General features: G+C 40.9%; 1 protein-coding gene across 6 annotated transcripts in view; it reads right to left on the bottom strand.

Moving 5' to 3' along the window:
- The window catches only part of DCLK2 (doublecortin like kinase 2), a 498,513-nt gene that overhangs the window by 228,766 nt on the left and 248,640 nt on the right, over positions 1-21,107 (bottom strand). For 3 of the 6 annotated variants that reach the window (XR_015309377.1, XM_086962280.1, XM_086962282.1), the window contains 2 exons: positions 16,841-16,888; positions 3,241-3,338 (listed from right to left, as the gene is read on the bottom strand). Coding sequence is in view for 4 of the 6 variants with exons in the window: in XM_086962280.1 (XP_086818406.1) it covers positions 3,241-3,338; positions 16,841-16,888 (146 nt within the window). In the remaining 2 variants the exon portion in view is untranslated. The remainder of the gene's footprint in view (positions 1-3,240; positions 3,339-16,840; positions 16,889-21,107) is intronic. The other 3 variants (XR_015309378.1, XM_086962281.1, XM_086962283.1) reach the window with 1 other exon arrangement.

Below are 21,107 nucleotides of genomic sequence, written 5' to 3'. Positions count from 1 at the left end.
TTGCAAGGTCATTTCCACCCTGGAAATATTCAAAAGGTTATTCCTAAAAATAGGTTGAAATAATCGGATTATCAGGGGGAGTGGGTTGCGGGGAAAGTAGATGTCATCTCTTCAACATAGTTTAGGCTGTGCATCGGAAGAGGCTCCTCCAAACTGAAAAATGTTAGCCGTCAGGGAAATATATTAACTAAATGTCCAAATGTGCAGTCTGGCGGAGCTGAGGGACACAAGTCACTTTAAGTAAGGCAAGCTTTACCACAACATTGAATTAGCAGGAATATATTGTATTTTTATAGCATTTTGAGATCTTTACAAAAGCCACTTAAGTGAAAGAATATTTAAAAATAGACCACTGGGCAGACCAATATAATATTTGGCAGAACAAACATGATTGGATGTATCTACATTTGCCATAGTAATTGATTGATTTACATGTTCACATGTATTGCTAACTTTATAGAACAACCAGGAGCTCAAACTAAAAACATTTTCAATTCTAATTTACTTTTGAGCAATTTGGTCTTTTATCTATTTAGCCCTAGACGATAAATCCCAGACAAACCAAATAAAGATTATTCACTGAAAAACAAATCTTAATTCATTTGAACTAAAATACTTTATGAACATTCATTGTTAAAGTCTGAAAGTGTGACCATAATAAATACAGTGAACAAACTCCAAATAATATCACTAAAGGTGGCAATATTAAAGAAGAGGTATATATAAAAAGGGAGAGACGTTCTAAGCTTTCTTTGTATAAGTGAACATATTTATTGACGAGACCAAATGCTGAAGGAGTTTTGGAATATTTTGACTAATAGCCAATGTTGTCCTTTAGGTTCTATGTGACTTAGAAGGAAAAACAACCAGAGGAAAACATGAATCTTGACTAAGCACTTTCTATAAACCTTTTGAAATACAACGCATTTACCAAGTTTTTAAAATCAAGCTAAATAATAGGTTTAATTTCTACCATTTTTCCTCAAGTTTTCTTTTCAATGGATCACAAACCTCCTTTTCTCTCTCTACTTTTTTCTTTTTTAGGTACTACACATCTGAAACACTTTTCTTTTCCTCCTCCCACTTATGTGGCTCTACACCTGTGTTTCCACCTGCCATTGGCCTTGGTTGTTTACCTTCCAGAGTTACTCCTTCAAGCCTACCTTCTCACCCTCTTTCCCTCTCCATCCTTGACTCCTATAACAGATCCTCACTTCAGTTCCTGTTTTAGGACAAATCTGTCTCAGAATTATTATTATTTTTTACTTGGTGAGTGACGTACCAACCCTATCCCGAAGACTCATAGGAGAATATCTACGTGAAGGGTTTAGTAGCTAGAACTTCAAGAATCACATCCATTTCCTAGTCTCCAGGCAAATTTCCATCTTCCATTCGAGATGACCAGCCTTACATTTACATAAAGAGCTAAAACCTCTACAAATATCCTATTCATTAAAATAAAAAGTAAAGGTTTGTTTGAAGTAAAAAAAGAAGCCTACATGTAATCTCAAACTACTCTACTACTGCGTGTACAAACGACTTATTCACTATTAGCACTTGACTCTGTAGTGACTAAAATTGCCACATGCACATCTTTCTTCTGGAAAACTCAGAAGCAGAACCACAATGGACACATGAATAATTAATATACACTTTTACTAACTGAATACATATAGATGTCAAAAAGGGCATCTTTTTCCAACTATAATTCTCAATATAGAATACATACAGTTGAACATATTTCAAAATAAGTATTTTTGAAGCCTATTTTGTGTATTGAAACTTCGATGAATCATAAATACAGTCTCATTATTGTAAATAACGCTTGGCCTTTCAATTATTGCAAGATCAAATTCAGTTAATAAGAAGCCAGGAACAAGGGTTACAGCAATCTAAAAGGTGAAGGCTACAAATACCTCTTTACACAAGTTTTCAGTAACAATATAAATATAGTGACTAGTAAATATGGTGTTATCCATGTGGATTGCTCAGTTAACTTCTTTCATAACCAACTCAGAGGAGGCTCAGAATCTAGAACACCCCCCCGCAATTCTTATATTCGCCGGTAATCTCACTGAGATGGATATATACTATTTAAAGTCTTTCTGCAATTATTAAGCATTGGCAAAGCCAATAGTTCAGATTTGGCAAGTTGGTGAGATGGATACAGTTTAAATGTATTACTGTAACCATGCACCCCAAAAATACATGGATACTAAAAGTGTGGCACATCCTAAACAAGGTTGCCATATGTTTACAGTAGAAGCTTTAGATTTAAAAATAAATTCACCCATCACATATATTTTTAGTGGACCAGTATAGGTGCTTCCTAGCAGGCAGGTATATGTACACCAGAGGAAAATATTGTTCTTTGCAACAAGAAAGGCTATCAGTAGTTTTGAATTAATGTAACCTAAAGTTTAAACATACAATGACAACAAAAAATGTTTAAAAAAAGGTGAAGACTAGAAAAAAGCAACTGGCACAGTAAATAATTAACCCACCAGCCAAGGAAAAGAATTGCAATTTTTTAGGTGGGTGAGCAATTGTGATTATGCATGAGGAGGGATAACAACAATCCCCTGAATAGATGTATAAAATGTGTGCATTTTTATTTACACTTTTTTATTTCATGAGTTTTTTACGAAACTAAAGCGGTCTCAATGCCGGACCTAAAAACGACACAAATACACTGTGGGAAAAGGTTCGAGAAAAAGTGAGGCTTCCATTCTCCATAAATGAAACTTTTACAAAGTCTCTTTTACTAAAAAATAAAAATTAACTCACTGGATTGTAAAACAACCCAGCAGTGACCAGACCAGACTGTCAATAACAATTCACTCCATTTCCAGGGAGAAATCTGAGTAATCAGCTGAACAGAAATTTTAATATCCTCCACTAAACAAGAATATACACTACGCAAATGGTTGCATATAAAATGCCCATGCCAAAGAAAACGGGGATTCTGGTCTCTTACCCATTCCTTTTTTAAATCCACATATATATTGGTCACATTGGACCAGCTCTTCAAAACAGTCTTACAGCTACTCCTGGGACTTCATCTCTAAATAGGTCCCATAGTTTTGACCCTGCATTAAGATACAGCCTAAGACAAAACGGACCAAGAGTAACTCACCTTAAAACAATTCTCGAACAGCAACAAAGCACATACACGTTTCAATACCTCTAGAATCTAGATATCATTGAAGTGAAACACATAGAAGCGGTCAGATGCCTTACCTTGAGTCCACGGAAGCTGCCTGGACTAGTCGGCGAGGAGCTGGAAGATTTGGTGGACTTCGGTGTGGACAGCTGACTGCTCGGTGTACCACCATTGACTAAATGGAGCAATAAAGAAAGAAAGTGTCGGGACCACGTTGATTTATTCTACAAACAATACTTCTCACCATAAACAGGAATACCAAAGCCCTTCACCCACTTGACAATTTAAATGTTAGTGTAAGATTTCGTCTTTTATCTGTTTCAGTAAGATGAATGAAAAACCAATCTTGCTGGCTTAATAAGAATGTCACATGGTCTCAATTCTTTGTTCTGGTGTTCTTCACTCTGTACCAGTGTACTTCACTCGCATTTTGTAACTAAAGAGACGTATCTCACTTTGGCCCATGCGTGTATGAACCAGTAACACACTTCTCATTCATAGGGGCAACCAGTTATGATAGAACCACGATAAAGTTCATATGAAATTTAGACACCAGAGCAAACTCCATAGTTTACAGCTGATCATTAAAAAAAATAAAGTGACTAAAATAGAATAAAAGTGCTTTTTTAGATTTAAAAAAAGAATTTGTTCTAAAGTGAAAACTGCGCAGACTGCTTTTATTCTCCATGACAACCACCCACAGCATGCCTTTCTCAGAGATGTTGAAAATAGCTATTATGACAGAATCCATAGCAGCAAGCAAAACAACCCTGAGCGCAAATGCCTACTCCAACCCAAACTGCTTGTTTATGCTCCTAATTTCTTTTTTTTAATTGCAACCCTGATGGAAGCCATCAGATTCCAAGTGCTGTGGGTGGAACATCTCCGCTAGTCCCAAGGGCATGATAGGTAGTGGGTAGGCTGACGCGAAGGGAAACACTGCTTCATTGCCTGCCTTATGAATAACTGTTGCTCACAAACACTGAAGGCAAACCCACACAGAGCAGGGATGAAGCCGAGCAATGGATCGTTTTAAGTCAATTTACAGATACTCTCCAGAGGAGGTGTTATATGTGGTTCTTTTAGAATCATCACAGCAGATATGCATATTAAACAGGTAAAGGTTTAAACAAATGGGCAGCCATTTACCTGCATCCTGGGCTCTTTCTGGGCAAAGTCTCTTGGATTACACAGGAATTAGGAATCCTCATACAAAGGCTGGAAAAAGGACTTCTCTTACAAAGAGCAAGATATCCGGCCAATGTGTGATGAGGTCCTATGCGGTATTACGCAAACTGGCCCTATCACATTATTGCTTCATGTAAACATGCACCCCTCTTTCCAAACTAGAGTACGAGTACACACACCACAGCTGAGTGTGGGTTTGGAATAAAAGGATTCTTAATCCTCTCGAAGAGTATTACATCTAGATGGGATGGTCTCACAAGTCAGTGTGTGAGGTGGTTTGTTGGTGGTTTGTAGGCCTGTTTTATGGGCAGGTTTGTACTGTTCATTTACCAGATTTTAAAACAAAAACTGCATGCAATAAGCTAAAATCCATGCAGTCTTCCTTCCATACCTTTCAAAATACTTATTCAACAATTGTTCGCAAATTCAAAACTGCTCCAGTTTGCAAACATAGGCCACTCTTTTTTTCAGCTTTTCACTACACTAAGGAGGGGCCATTTTTATTTGAGTGCCTGGACCTATTTTCTGTCCCAGTACAACCCAGAGTACTGCCACTAACTGTTTATTCTTTACCACACTACAGACTCAAGAATCTCACAACTTGAGGGGACCCATACTGACATACTCTTCAGTGGGAGGATAATGGAATCAAAGATGCCAAATTGGTGTTCAGCTTAAAAGTCTGGTGCGGAGTTGTTGACAGAACATCAACATCAGAAGTTGAATCCACACACTAAAGTTGGGGATATCTAAGAGAGGAGTCCAGACATCACATTTATACACATCTCTAGCGGGAAGGATCCTGTGGATACTGGACTCAGGTTTCACACACAAGCTGAATACAATACCACTTTTTTCTTCAAACTTACAATTTATAAAAACATACTGCTCTGAGATGTTGGTGAGCTCTTGCTTTGTAGCCCAATGCTCCATTTATATACACCACAGACATCATAAGCTTGTTTTTTACACGATATGCTTCTTTTACAGAAGAAGCTGTGCTTGGAACTGGCTTATATAGGTGTACTGGTATTATATACAGTTGTGCTGCCATCAATGTTACATTAGTAAAGTCACAGGGATTGCGAAAAATCCAAGCATCACACACAGAAAAGATGTAGCAAATTAGCCACGTCCCTTGCAAAGGCGAGTGTAGCACAGAGTAGCATGTAGTGCATGATTGAGTGCACCGTCGCAAATGTATTACAAAACCATGGTGTAGTAGTGCACTGTCATTAACAGACAGCACAGTTTCGGTTGAAATAGCCACTCTGTGAAGACATGTAGCTGTACTGATAAGACTATTTAGTGCACAAGCAATATGTGGAAATTGGGTTGAAGCAAATAATTATCAGGTGCAGATCACCAAGAAAAGTGTATTGATTTGCTTTGATCCTATTAAAATCTTTGTTTCCATCGCAATTCAGAATTGCAAAAAAAGTGTCCCCTGTGTGCTTTCATAATGGCGGATATATTTTGAAATATTTATTCAGTTCATTTGCAGGTATTTTAAGGGTATATCCTAGAACTATCTATCCCATCTTAACTGCTCTGCTTTCATTTCCGCAGTTATCCCCATTGCTTCCGAGTGGAGGATGGAGGAACACAGTTTTTTTTTTTAAAGCAACAACTGTGTGCAATAAACACGGTTTTGCTCTCCCACTGTCGCCAGCCTAAAGGCTCCAGCATACCAGTCTTAATACAAATAAAGGTGACTAGATTCAAAATGAAGAGCTATGTGAGTAGGCATGTGACATACCCACATACCCACCCTCCTGGGATTCCTCCCCTCTACCAAACACCAATGTAAAGTAAGTCATGGGCCCTAAATCCGGCACGTAAAATAGCTACCCTGCCCCACAGAGGTTGGGAACAGACCATTATAATTGCGCGCAGTGGGCCACTTACCACCTTGGAAACCGGTGTCACATACCTGCTGTACTTATATACTATATACCTCCCATCCATGACAGTGTTTGTGATGCATGGTCCAGGAGTTGCCATTGCATGTGGTAGAGGAGATATTTACTGGTAGGGGGTCATGAAAAAAAGACAGTCTATGCTGTACTCAGAAAATCTAACTATTGTCATGTTAATTGCTATGAGCAGGTTTCGCTGTTAGGATGCGATTTACGTTGTTGCGATTGTTGGTGGCAAGCTTTCTAAGTTTAAATCCCAAAACACTTTGCCAGCTGAATTGTAAGATCATTAGAGTCTATATTTAGAAGGTGGCTATTCGTAACATTAACCTGATCAGACATAGCTTTGTTATGGTAAAAACTCATTATATTAGGTTCTAACTCTCTGCAGTATCGGAATGCTGTAAATAGCAGATGCTGCAATCACCCTGTAGCGGGCACCGGGCAATCCCCCGGTGCGCCACACTGATGGTCTGAGCTGGGCCCACTCCTGGCTAGATCTCACAGTTCATTTAATACAGCAGAATGTAAATAATGCACATCCTTATGGTATTCACTACTATCATTGCTGTGTTGAGTTCTTAAAGCATATATAATATAGTGGCTAGCTGTATTTCTATGGAATGCTCTATGGTGTTAGTGGACTACCTCCACAGACCATGTACTATTAATGCTTTGATTAACACCCATTACTATGGTTTGCTCTCTGCTTGACCTGATTGTACAATCGTTCAAAGTATAAGCTCTGAGAAAGTCCAATGTCGACCTAGCAAGTGCACCCACTTGCCAGGCCCTTACCTTCCCTTTTACTACATGTAAGGCACCCCTCAGGTATACCCATGGGCACAGTGCAATGTATGTGAAAATGTAGACATGTACTTGTGTGTTTTACATGTCCTGATTGTGAAATACTGCTAAATTCGTTTTTCACTATTGCAAGGCTTAGCTCTCCCTTAGGTTATCATTGGAACTGCCTTGTAACATGTTTACAAGGGTAACTTTCAGTTGGAAACCGGTAGAGATTTGGAGTTTGGGCTCTCCGAGCTCAGAATTTAAAAACACATCTTTTAGAAAAGGTGGATTTTAAATTGTGTGTTTAAAAATGCCACTTTCATAAAATGGGCATTTTCTTGTTTAACCATCCTGTGCCTCTACCTGCCTGTGGAATCAATGTCTGGTTTAGACGGACAGGAGTATGTTTATGCATTCACTCTAGATAGCCACACAAAGGGAGTTGAGGTGTGCCCTGCATATGCTGATGGCCCATCGCCAGGCTGATGGGCCTTCTTGAGCTGGAGTGGTGGGAGGAGCGGTCACCTGCACCTGAATAAGTCTGTGCCTGCCCTCTCACAATGCTGTAATAGTCCCAAGCAAAGCACTCCAGTAATAGTCAAATACAACAAATTAAGTCCATACAATTCTTCTTGTGTTTCGGACCGATTTATTCTTAAGCTCCTCGTTTCATCAGTAGTTTTTTTAAGCAAACACATGTTTCGTCAGGGCGATGCATTAACATCACTGACTTCATCAGGGCTACAATTTAAGTATATACAAAAATTAGAATGTCATGTAATTCATTAACACCCATCACCCAAGACACCCTGGTGCTCCGGTTCAGGGAAAAAGTGCCCATTCTCAAAACCTTATTTCAGATGTCATTTATTTATTTAACAGAAAAAAGGGAAATGTAATCTGTCTTTTATCCCTCAAAAAAGAAAACAGTGAACATTTCAACCTAGAACATGTAATACAGTTACATTAAGTATCAGCTGGGCTAGGGACAATGTATCCTAGAAGAAAAAGAAAAGAAAGAAGAACAAAGGGTACATCCCATAACAACCAGTTCATTGCGATCTCTACAAAGAACAAGAATGGCTAGATCTATGTTCAGGCTCGCCTCATCAAATATTAACGCCAAAACTGTGTCATATGTACTGTTTGGTAGTGTCGACCAATAATCGAAACAAATATTCAGTATGAAAAGCTAGAAAGGAGTCCTCTCAAATGAAGCTCCTGTGGCCTTATGTGAATAATTGCAATCAGAAATTTAATAATAAGGCCCAGGTGTGAGGATAGTCATCTTACCCCCAAAAATGCCAGCAAATATCTCTGTTTGGACATCTGTTCATTAGTTGTACTTTCCACCTGTAACCAACAATTCCCCAATTATTAACTCCCTTTTCATGTAATAATGTCAGCAAACAAACTTACTAATGTACATGTCAATATCCATGCACACCGCCAGAAATCTGCATTCCTCAACTTATAATAACTAACATAAAACCATCTGTTCACTCACTTTTCCATTTAAAACTGTAAGCAAAATATCTTTCCGTACCTTCCTTCAAAAACCCGTTCATGCCGCCAGTAATCCGTGTTCAACAGCTCAGAATATTAATACACACATGGAAATTAGTGTCCGTGTGCACAGTCCCTGCATCTCCCAGCATTTGAATATTAGTTGCGTGTGCATAGGCCAATGTTAAGTTAAGTTAACTCATGTCCATATCAGCACACCGGGAACAGAATACCTCGAAGACTAGCGAGGTATTAGAATCATCTATCACGGATCCCAACACTCTGTGTTCTTCATTGACACCCCATAAAACTCCAAAGTAATATAGTGCATATTCGAACACCTTATACATCACATTACCCAAGGTGATCCAATAACTAAACGTCCCTTAATGCACAAAATAACCCCAAAATCTCAGATAAAACTGCCCATGTCAAGTTCTCACCTCTATAAGGCAGAGTGCTCCTTCGTTCATCCATCCCAGCGTGGTTGGTGAGCACCATATTGAATCAGCCTTATATAGCGGTTTACGTCAACCAATTGCTCGATTTTAAATCCCAAAGTTATGTTTGTGAGAAACTGAGATTTTGTGATCACCAAACACTATGTAACCCGATGCTCAAACTAAAGTACACCAACTAATAAAACATATTGTCCAGAAACATGCCCAGTACCTTACTCATGATGGCCGCCCACTGCCTCATTGTATATAGAACAGGTTTACACAAGATGGCGACCATCTTCCTAAGCCCATCTAGTGTCTCTGTATTGTTACGTTCATCCTAAGAGACATTCAAACATAATTAAACTCCCAGGCTGTTCTTCTAATCAAATTAATGTAAGATGTAAAAGTTTAAAAATCATTCTGTCATAACGTCAATATTACCACTATATACTCTCATGCTAGATTGTCATAATCAGAGAATAATGGCAGGAGTATTACTTATCTTCCAAAAATTACAACACCCCAAGCACCACGTGTAATGCTGCAAATGGGAGTCACTAAGTAAGGCAGCTAATATTACGGGGCATGAGAGTCTCCTGTGTCTGCAACTATGTAACTTCCGGGTGGCACATTAGTACAAAAAAAGGGGGATTGTTCGATCAGGTTCCGTCAGTTGATGCCCATATATTTCCGGGGCTTGTCTAAAACCTAGTCAAAAGAGAAATGTCAAGAAAATTCAATGTAAATGGGAAATCAAACATCACCTTCTCTGTCTAAATGTAAATGGGAAAAAATTCACCTTCTCTGTCTTAAGTCAGATAATTAGTCAACCTCGATGTGTAAGCCTGAACATAAACTACTCATACAAACATTATATTCAAGGAGGGTAGTAGTGGAAATAGTAAAGGGGTTTGAGTGCAGATCAGGGATCAGCAGAAAGGCCATGGGGTAAAGAACAAGTAGGGGACACCAAAAAAGTCATAGTCAAAACACTGGTGGTTACCTCCCCCTTGAGGTGGAGGAGGGAAGGGAACACAACTGAGGAGACGAGGAAAAGCAATGTCTGATGTCTGGCTGGGTTGGTGCCAGCCGAGGGGTGAGAACCCCAGAGCCAAACTCCTCTATAGCTACATATGACCGCTCCACCGGCCATCAGCCAAAGGTTACTCTGGCTCCGGGATAAGTCCAAACAGGTAAGGATTCCGCCCGGGGGGGAACGCCATAGTTCCATCGAAAGCAGCGTTGGTCGCCTCGTACTCCAGCTCGCCCCCAGGTCAGGAATGGAGACAGGAGAGGTTGAAGGGACAGGTCAGACTGCAGATCTTTCCCATTCCCAGCAACAGTAGTGAGTGTTTGGGCATTTGTGCAGGCTCCCAGTGGCAATGCTTCCTGTGTTCACTAAGAGTCAACACATATCGTGGATAATTAGTGGTGACAATTGGGAATCAGCACATTTTAGAGGGGGTGAATGGAGAATGCAGTTAAATGTATCAAATCAAGCTCTGGCTAAAGCATCATTAATTGTTGGGGTCTATTAGGAATCAGCAAACTTCAGAGGGGTTGATAGGAATAAGTAATTATATGCATCAAATCAAGCTCTGACTAGAGCAACATTACCTGTGCTTTGTGGGCAAATTTCCATAAATACTTTTTCCCTGCAATATATACAAAACAGGTGAACAAAATGACACCAAGTTAGAACTTCACTCAAGGAAGTGCCTCTCTTTGGTTTGGTGTAAATCGGCTGAGTACTTTGAGGAATTATTGTGATAAAGGGATATATAGTTATTCTCGGTGGAGGGGAACGAGAAGACCTAGATCTGAAAAATCCATTTCAAAATGGTGACTTTACAAACTGTTATTCTAATAGTAAAAATGGGAAAATTTCTCACAACAATGGATTTGTTTTTATTTTTCTATGCTATTGAATGCACTAGTAACTGATGTAACTGATTTAACGCAATAACACTGCTTAATCCTCTTGTAAAGTGCTCCGATACCTCCGGGTCTAGCCAGCGCTATATAAAACTCAATAAATAAATTGTGCTTAACTCTACTAGAATATAATCCATACCAAGTGCATCTCAAAATGACATATTACACAGTTTATATTGATTCTATTTCACAATCCTGTGTTAATCCTTCACAAATGTAGATTTGCAATCACATACAACCTGCCTATATACATACTACAAAATGCCTCTTTACCATTTAACATTTTTGTAAAAAGGAGAAAGGGTAATGTGTCCTCATTGCGTTAGTGACATTCCTGGTCCTGGCACTCAAACAGTACTGCATTTCATTATCAATGTTAAGACCTGTCAACAGCTCTTAAGGTGCCTCACACTGTCGCAGCACCATTTCTCGGTTTCCACCTCTATGATGAATCGGTATTGTCTGTACCCATGAAATTTGAAACACAAGTGTCTCTCTTGAGCCGTACATTCACTCATATGTTCTGCAATGGCATATCTCATGTCCTGCTGCTTAACCGCCCTAAAATGTTCGGTAATCCTCTCCTTTATAGTTCTAATCTTGCTCCCTACATAATTCAAGCTGCATCCACATACAAGCACATATAAACCATATTTCGTGGTACAATCATATGTCCCTTGATTTGGAACCTACGTGACCCATTGTAACTAAATTCAATAACTTTATCTATGGCTAGTATACACATGGTAAAATGGCCACATTTATAAGAGTAATTGCTCCTGGAATGTAACCAAGAACCACTTACATCTGGTGTAGGATAACTGGGACTCACTAAGTTACAAATTGAATTACCCATCTAGTAAGTGATGCTGGGTCTAGCTCGTACACAGGTTCTTAAATCCATGTCTGATGTCAGTAATGTCCAGTGCTCGTTGAGTATCTCTTACAGCTCATGAGACGAGGAATGGTAATTCGTAATTATTCTGATAGGACCATCCCTCTTATCAACATCCCTCTTCTTCACTCTTAGTGTGTCAGCATGATCTCATTTGTGAGCCAAGTATCTGGCTCTATTAACTACATCGCTATCATACACACATATCTCAAAGCGGCGTTCAATATCTTTAATATTCTACTCAAATGTGTCATCCTGGCTACAGTTTCTTCGTGCCCTAAGCATTTCGCCTTATGGAATGGAGTTGATCTGAGATTTTGGGTGCAAGCTTTCTGCATGTAGTAAAGAGTAGGTTTTCTGTGCATTCTGCTACGTATCTGGTCCCAAGACATGTACATGTCTACATCTAAAAATACTAGTTCCGTCTTGCTACTGAACATGGTAAACGACATGTTGTAATCAGAATTCAGAAAATTAAAAAAACTCTTCAAATTACTGTGTGGTGCCTGTCCATATTATTATACAGTCGTTGATATATGGACCCCAATCATGTATGCTATTAGTACATTCTTGGCCGCGAGGACCCCAGATTTGCAGTGCCTTACACCACGCCATAAAGAGGTTGGCAAAGGACAGCGCAAATTTGGAGCCCATCGTAGTCCCGCAAAGTTGTCTTTACCAATCATGGTTAAAAAGAAATGCGTTGCTCTATAGGATAAGTTTAGCCATGTCTATCAATATGTTAGAGTGTGCCATATAGGTTATCAGTCTCTTGTCCAAGAAGTGTCTTAATGCTTGTATACCTTCTGCATGCTCTTTATTGGTATAGAGTGAAACTTCATCAAATGATACCAGTGTCATATCGGATTCCCACCCTACATCACCTAGCATATTTAGTAGATGTTTTGTGTCCCCAATGTAGGATGTTAAGTTCTCAACAAAAGATCTTAGGTAGACATCCACATTTTGTTAGTTTTTCAGTAGGTCCCCCAATCCCTGATATTATAGGACTCCCCGGGAGAAAGGTAATCCCTTATGTACCTTGGGTAGTGTGTAAAGACAAGGGAACCATGGGCGATCTACTGTTAAATATCTAAACTCTTCTTCATTCATAAGTTCCTGGTCGTACCACTCCTTCAGGAGTCCATTGAGGTTTCTAGATATCCCCAGTACGGGATTACTACCGAGTTTCACATAGCATCTCTCATTGTTTAACTGTGTCAATATCTCATTATCACAATCAGCCCTTTGCATCACCACCATACATCCTCCCTTATCAGCCTCTCTAATGATGATGTCTCGATCATTAGATAATTCTCGGAGGGCTGATCTCTCATTTGTGGTCAGATTGTCTTTCACATGGTATCTTTTGCTTCCACTCATCTTATGTTCCCATTTGTCTATATCTTGTAATACTAATTCATGAAATTCATCAATGCTGTTACCAGTGTGCAGTTGTGATGTCCACCTGGACTTTCTTTGAAGTCCACTGTCTTCACTCTGTTCATAATCTAGTTCTAGATCCTGTATTAGTTTGTGAATTGTGACCGGATCTACTTCACTGTAATCGATAGCAACAGTTCTGTGTTTTTGATTTCTGCAATAGAACACACTTCAGATGTAGTTTCACATTTAATATTCTCTTTAATCATACATTTTTCAGAGAAACTTCTTCAGTTTCAGTTGTCTGATCCACCTTCATGTCAACAGTATCATATTGTTTGACTAGTCAAAAGCTCATGCCTCTACATAATACAGAATTCATATCTTTTGCTAATACCTTGTTTGACAAATGAATAACTTTAACATCCATCACAGACCCTCTGTCTACTTCTGTTTGCCAAACAGTATATATGACACAGCTTTGACGTTAATATTTGATGAGGTGAACCTGAACATAGATCTAGCAATTCTTGTTTTTTATAGAGATCGCAACGCACGGGTGGTTATGGGATGTACACTTTGTTCTTCTCTTTCTTTTAGGATACATTTTCCTAGCCTAGATGATCCTTAATGCAACTGTATTACATGTTCTGGGTTGAAATTTTCACGGTTTACTTTTTTGAAGGATTCAAGTTAATGATTTAATGTCCCTTTCTTCTGTTAAATGAATAATGACATCTGAAATAAGGTTTTGAGAATGGGCAATTTTTCCCTGAACCTGAGCACCCGAGTGTCTTGGGTGATGGGTGTTAATGAATTACATGACAATCTAATTTTGTATATACTTAATTTGTAGCCCTGATGAAGTCAGTGATGTTAATGCATCGACCTGCCGAAACACGTGTTGGCTTAAAAGGACTACTGATGAAACGAGGATCTTAAAAATAAATCGGTCCAAAACACAAGAAGAATTGAATGGACTTAATTTGTTGTATTGACTATTACTGGAGTGGTTTGCTCTGTACTATTATTGAATTTTCCCAGCCACTGTGAGAGTGTTAGTGGCCGCTCTCTCCCTTTGAGCACCACATGATTGAAAATACGTCTGGTGACGTTGGGAAGAATAACTAGGTTTGCCAAGGGGCCCAGCCACACTGTACTGCTAAGCTCTCACAATGCTGTCTCCATCCACTGGAGTATGTCTGGAGCAAAGACCAGGCAAGGCAGGAACTTGCAAACTGCAATGACTTCTAAAGTTCTGGGGGTATACTATTTTCAGCCTTTGAACACTTCTGGTTCAAGAGGATCCTGCCAAGAAGAGCCGACAAGAGGGATACTGCCCCTTTGCTGTGTGTTGCTTGCTGGGTTGGCCTGCAGTTGCTGCTGCTGTCTGTGGACAGTGGAAATTACTGGACTTTTACTTTGATGTAGCCTGCTTGAAAACATTCACCAAGGGCTTGAATTGGAGCTTGCCTCCTGTTAAGTCTCAGGGACACACAAAGACTTTGCAGCATCCTTGAAACAAGCTGCTGTGAGTGCTAACATGCCTTGTGGTGCCAAATCCAGTTCAGGACCTAGGAGTTGTATCTGCTGCAAAGAACTGCTTGAAAGCATAAAAATCTACTCTTCGCCCTTCCCGCGCCTGCTTTTCCAACAACACCATCGTCCGGAGAAATTTCCACTCACCGCCGCCGTGTGGCCGAAGAAATCAACTCAATGCCTGCCCGCAGCCGAAAAATCCGCTGCATGGCGAGTTCATTGCACTGTACCTCAAAGGTCTGAGACCCACGCACTGACTCTGGTGCAGGCCCTGCTGTGTGTCTGTTTACGATTAACGCATCATGTGACTGCAGCTGAAGAAACAGATGCAGCACCTGTTCGCTGCGGCCTTGAGAGCCAGTGCATCCCAGGTTTTCATACATTGCACCTGTGTCCAAATTTTTCAAACACAGCACCCGCAGACCAGAACAGTCTTGGAATCAACACATCACTTCCCCCTACAGTCCGGCTTCAATGCATCACTTCTCTTGAGTGCAGCAGGACTGTCACATCGCCTCCCCAAGGACTCAGGAACTGACGCATCGCTGTGTTTTCTGACACTTCCCTCCTCTGCGCCTGTTTTGACTTGTGGATTTTTATGCATCTGAGGTGCTTTCTGTAAAAATCACAACTACAATTTTCTATAGAAAGAATTGCTCGACACCTTTTAAAAGTCATTTTCTGAGTTGTGTATGTTCGATTTTTGTCATTTTGGTCTGGTTTTGTAGTGTTTTCGCTGTGCTACTGTGTGTGTTCTGTATACACATTGCCTCGGAGGTAGGCCTGACTGCTCATGTCAAGCTACCAAGGTTATGAGCAGGGATTATCTGGGGTGTGTAATCCCCTTATCCTGACTACTTAGTCAGGGTGCATAGCACGGTCAAATATAGACCCCCATTTTTAACAACAGCAGTTTGTAATGCTATATTCCAATACTTGATTTCCGATAAAAAAAAGGGAGAAAAGAAGAAGGTAAGGGTAGCCTAAAATCATCTAAGGGAACAAAAGCAGATACTACGCTGAAAAGGCCGGAAAGAGAACTCACAGAAACATGTGATCATTTATAACCTAGAGTTGATCAAGGGTTCTATGTTTATGTCTCTCTACCTTTTCAAAAATATAGTGCAAGGACTGTCGAAAATAAATACTACTCCTCGATCCCACCCTTAACACCTTACCTTCCCACACCCACAGACCAATCAATAAACCTCTTCTGTAATTTGTATAGATTTATAAGAAGAGCGCCTGTACAAAATATCAGCTATTATAGATTGAAGATAAAGTCGATTTACAACATATAGGCATAGGTTTACTATCAGCTACATCTGCATGCTGCCCTTTTCTCCAGAGACCTGCTCTAATAATGTAAACGCAGTAGAACAGCTAATTAGTCAAAAAGTCAGCCACCCAGCACTTAAGTCTTTACACATTGAAGTGTGGGAACCCTTGTTTATTCAAGTATCATGCAATGAAGTATTATGAACTAACTAAAAACAATTGAGGAACTATTTTCTTTCTATTTCCCATCAACAGAAGTCCAGAATTTAGCCAAATTCCCCCATTAGATATACAGTCAGCCCTAATTCAGCCCGGGCACAGTGCTTAATTTGTGCATGTGGTTGCAGGTGGTGGGATCAAGCACTTACTTTTGGGGATGAGGACTTCATTTTTAGCCCTCAGACTTTGACCCACGTCAAGAGAGAGACAGGTAGAGAAACAGGAAAAACAAAGGGAGAAAGCAGGGATGAAAAAGAACTTACAACAGCGAGCTAGAGGTAAGATGTGGTGAGGGTCTAGTGGAATCAAGGCTAGGCAGACTGGGAATTTGGCAAAACAGCCATTAGGCAGCCATCACTGGCCTCAGGCCCCTAAGCATAAATGTGAGCCCCTGGACATATTTATGCATTTCAACAAATTAAGCACTTGCCCAGTATTTTTAGTAAGGTCTACTCTGGAGAAATGACAGCATACTCTTGGTTTGCAAAGCATATGTGTGGGCTCCAAGCTCAGGGACAGACTTAAGGGTCATAAGCGGATGAGTGAGCGAAGACAGATAGCCACACCAGGAATGGCTCACCTGGGGATCTTGCGGTTGAAAAGGAACTGGAGTAGCCACCCCTCTTTACTGTTTACATTCCGTTACACAAAGGAAGAAGACATCAAGGAGAGAGATTATTTCACAATTGCATTCATGAAAAATAACAAATAAAAAAACAGACAGGAAAACAAAACAGAATTAGGGAACAAAACCAGACAGGCACAAAAAAAAACCTAATCTTCTGTTAAGAATACTGAGCAGTTTGAAATGCACTCTGTGGCTTCCAAACTGTTTGCTTGTGTCAATCATCATGCAGGGGACAGACTTCAAGTGTGGTTGGAGAGTAACATCACTCAGGGAAACAGCGTGCGGGGAAAGAAGGACCTGAAATGCTCAAACAGTAAATAAAAGAGGATAAGAGCTCATTGAATGATAAGGCACTTGGGGGGAGAACACAAAACGACCACCTAGCCGAAAACTAAAAAAAATTCACAACACAAAGCAGCAACACAGCAGAACTGAATGGCACCACAGCTGTGGTTGTACATTCTCCATTCAAAGCCTACTGTACTATTAAGCTTTAAATATATGATTCTTGCGGGAGTGTTAGTTTTATAGACTCCTGTTCAAAATCTATAAACAAGTGCTGGTGCAAGGAACAAAAATAGTCGTCAAGAATTAATCAACATAAGTACACATTTTCAGGATCCATTTCGTATGGTTAAAGTTAGTATTTGAAAAGGGGTAAAAATTCATGTAAAAACAATTTCAAAGTTGGTAACAAATTTATTCACGCTCGTTCTTTAAAATATTCTTTTAGTGTGCTTTTTACACGTGCAGCGGTTGGCAGTGGCGGCTGGTGACATTTGAAAGAGGTGGGGCATAAACTTTCTGTCAGAGTGCACTGTGGCGAGCGAGCGAGGCTGAACATCTTAAGAGAGGGTTCGGGGGGCTTTTGAAAAAATAGTGGGTAAATGGTGCATTTTCAAGAAAATTTGAGAAGCACAGAGACTAGAGCTGCAAAGACACATAGAGCAAGTGGCAGCACTGACTAGGACTTGTGCCACACACACAACCAGCTGCAGTACAGAGACTAGAGCAGTAGATAAGTGTAAGAAATAGAAACAAATAGAAGTGCCACACATACACTAAACAGAAAACGCTTTCAAATAACAGACACCCCAAACAAAGGATGCTCCATACCCAGGTTATACATCGCTTTTAGCTTTAAAAAGAAAGTCACAAAGCTAAAACCTAACACAGGAACTGGCAACACACAAGCACAGTAGCTGAGTGCCATTTTGCATGAAAATATGTTTAGAAACAAAGTCTTTCATCATTAAAGTGATTTCTTTTCTGTAGCCCTGTTACTAAGTTTAAGTAACTATAAGTAACTATATAAGGATGAGCTGAGATAGGCGAACAATGCTAAACTCTTTATACACCATGACTTAGCCTTTTTACACACCAAAATACAGTGCTTAAATTTACTTGATCTACAGAGCTGGATTCAAAGCACAGACAAAGCATAATATAGCATAAATAATGCACCCAGTACAGAGTAGGAGTGTAAACGTACGAGTTTAAAAAACACAAACCAAACTCTGGCCTGAAGATGAAAATGGTGGGTGCCAGGCAGGCAGTCACAAAGCAAACCACATGATTTACAGTACATGTTTACACCACACATCACCTGACTCGGAGGGTGGGACTGGGTGAGTCTGGGAGTAACAACATGAGTAGCAGGGCATAGGCGCTGTTTTGTAAAAGCATGGCACTGCTTAAACGGCACAGCTGCTCTCCAGCCCCCCGTATACCACTTTAATTAGGAAAGTAAACACGCCTGTCTATGTACATTTCTGGTCACCAGCTAATAACTTTCAGAAGCACAAACCTTTCTGTTAAATAATTTTCAGAAGTTAGTGTAGTGTAGCACTGCATAAGTCACTCAGTCACCGGCCGGGGAGGTCCCAGAATCTGATCTCAGCCTCAGGGACCCTAATAGTGCAGGTTGTCTAATAATGTACATTCATTACGTTCTCCTCCTGCTTCCTGCTCTCGGCTGGCAGGTGCACCCGCCGTGGGCCTCCTGGAGGTGTGTACGTTAAGAGCCTCTGACGGCGGTTTTGCAAGTTGTAATCTTTCCAGTTCGCGGAGGGGAAGGGGGTGTTCTAAACGTTGTAAAGGTGTGTGGACCATTTTTTAAATAAAAACGCAGCACAATGGCTCGAGCCCGTATGTTAACGTTTTTTCGAAGGTCATCTTACTCGAAAGCGGCATAAATAGAAATTGCACAGAGCAAAAATAAATGTTGCTTACTGCATTTGTTGTTTGATAGTTACCCTGCTACAACATTTAATTATTTTGGATTCTTGATCCCGGGGCTCCTTCCATTCTTCACGGGCGTCTTTAAAAAACAATGTCTAGAAAGTATGAAGTGACCCCTCGCGCCCGCCCCTCAGCCACCTGCTGGCCCCCGGATTGAGTGCGGGAGTCTCCTGGTTCAATACTCTTTGAGCCCTGGGTGAAGTAATGTCTCGAGTCGAGAGAGGGACACACAGCAGCTCCTGCTCCTCGCCCCTAGTGCCAGGAACCCCCATGCCTTCCTAAGTGTACAGTACTTGAATAAAATAAAGTACTTACGTGCTGTGCTGCCTTTCATCAGAACTACTGACTGTCTGACGACACAGACTCTCACACTTCGTCAGACGAGTCACGTCACGACGAGGTCTGCCCTGACGAGGTCTGCGCGCTCACCTCACTCTCCCGAGACCACCATCCTCGTGCGCGGTAATTTAAGTCACCCAATCCTGGCGCAGCATTAACATCGCCACTGCGCCAGGATTGGCAAAAGAGCAGGGCTTATACTGCCCATAATGAGACCCGGCTCCCCCGGGTCTCTGCCTCTTTGGGTGCTAGGGGAGGAGGAGGAGGGAGGGGGCTACTGCATGTGTGCGCATGCGTGGGCAAGTCATAAAATCGACTTGTCCTAAATGCGCACACAGCTGCTGCCCTCCCTGCCAGTGCCACGCTGACGCTGCTGCTATCTGCCAGCCTGCCACTCACTGCCGCAGGCCCGCCCCCCACCAGTCCTTCCGCGATGACGTCCGTCCGTCCCGACCGACCTCAAAATGCATTTGCATTATTAATGACTGTACTGTCGTAGGCACGACAGTGTCGGTAATGGGTATAATGCGCAGTGTCAGACAGTGACAGTGTGACACAGTCAGTGACGGTCGTCCATGGCTAGTGGGGCAACGCCCCAACGCCCTCAATGGACGAACCGCCACTGGCGGTTGGAAGGATTCCATGCATACATTATACCCTCCCTGCGGACCCAAAAGGAACTAAACTCGAAACTGTAGACATATGTAGTAATTGTAGAAGAATCATGGGGAACAACACTTCTACTCAAACAGTACGACTTCTCATTCCTTTCCGTGCCAAAGAACTCCCAAGCGCACCTGAACAAAAAACAGTGGCAACGCCATTGGCTCGGTCTCCTTAAATGAAAATGCTTTCTCATGGACTGTCAGTGTAAGGGTGGTTATGTAGATTAGACAGTGTTGAAATACATGCACGAGTGAAAGGATGGCTAAATGAATGGGTGCATTGGAGTTCGAGTACATGGATGAACTGGTGACTGATTTAGTATTGGGTAAGTGATGACTGCATACACCATCAATGCGCGAGTGAATACCTGGAGAGCTCGCTAGTTGCGTAGATATGTCTATGAATGAATGTAAAGTAAGTACATGAGCGGATAAAAAAACTGATGAATTAGTGCGCATGGATGGATAAATGGGTTAGATGCCGAGTACGTAAATGCCTGAAACTGGGGTGATACAGGGGGCCGTCGTCCAGCTAGTGGCAGGAAGCTGCTCTCCTTGCTGGACACCTTGGCTCAACCACTAATCCATGCAACTATTCAGCAATTAACCCATCTATAAATGCAGCCAATCACTAACTAGTTTTTGTATTTATCCACTGACCCGTCGACATACCACACGCATACATCTCAATCAGTGAAGAAGCACGCCCAGATATTTTAAAAAGCAAAACCTATGGGTGTTGCCAATGTTCGTTCAACTAATGAGGTCGGTCTGTACAATAAATGTGTCTGCAGTTATAGTTCAGTATCTGTACACATTTATTTGCATGAAACCCTATTAGAACAATGTATAAACTTGGTCAATGCACTTACTTCGTTCTACCTTCATGTTTTAGATTTCCCAAAATCTTTTACAAATTTGGCATAATTGGATGTTATTCAGAATCAAGAATTGTTCCTTTCAAGGTATTGAGA

This window comes from Lissotriton vulgaris, chromosome 3_1 (assembly GCF_964263255.1).
Source record: "Lissotriton vulgaris chromosome 3_1, aLisVul1.2, whole genome shotgun sequence".
Lineage (NCBI taxonomy): Eukaryota > Metazoa > Chordata > Amphibia > Caudata > Salamandridae > Lissotriton > Lissotriton vulgaris.
Note: the sequence above shows the minus strand (reverse complement) of the source record. Positions and strands in the feature narration are given on the sequence as shown.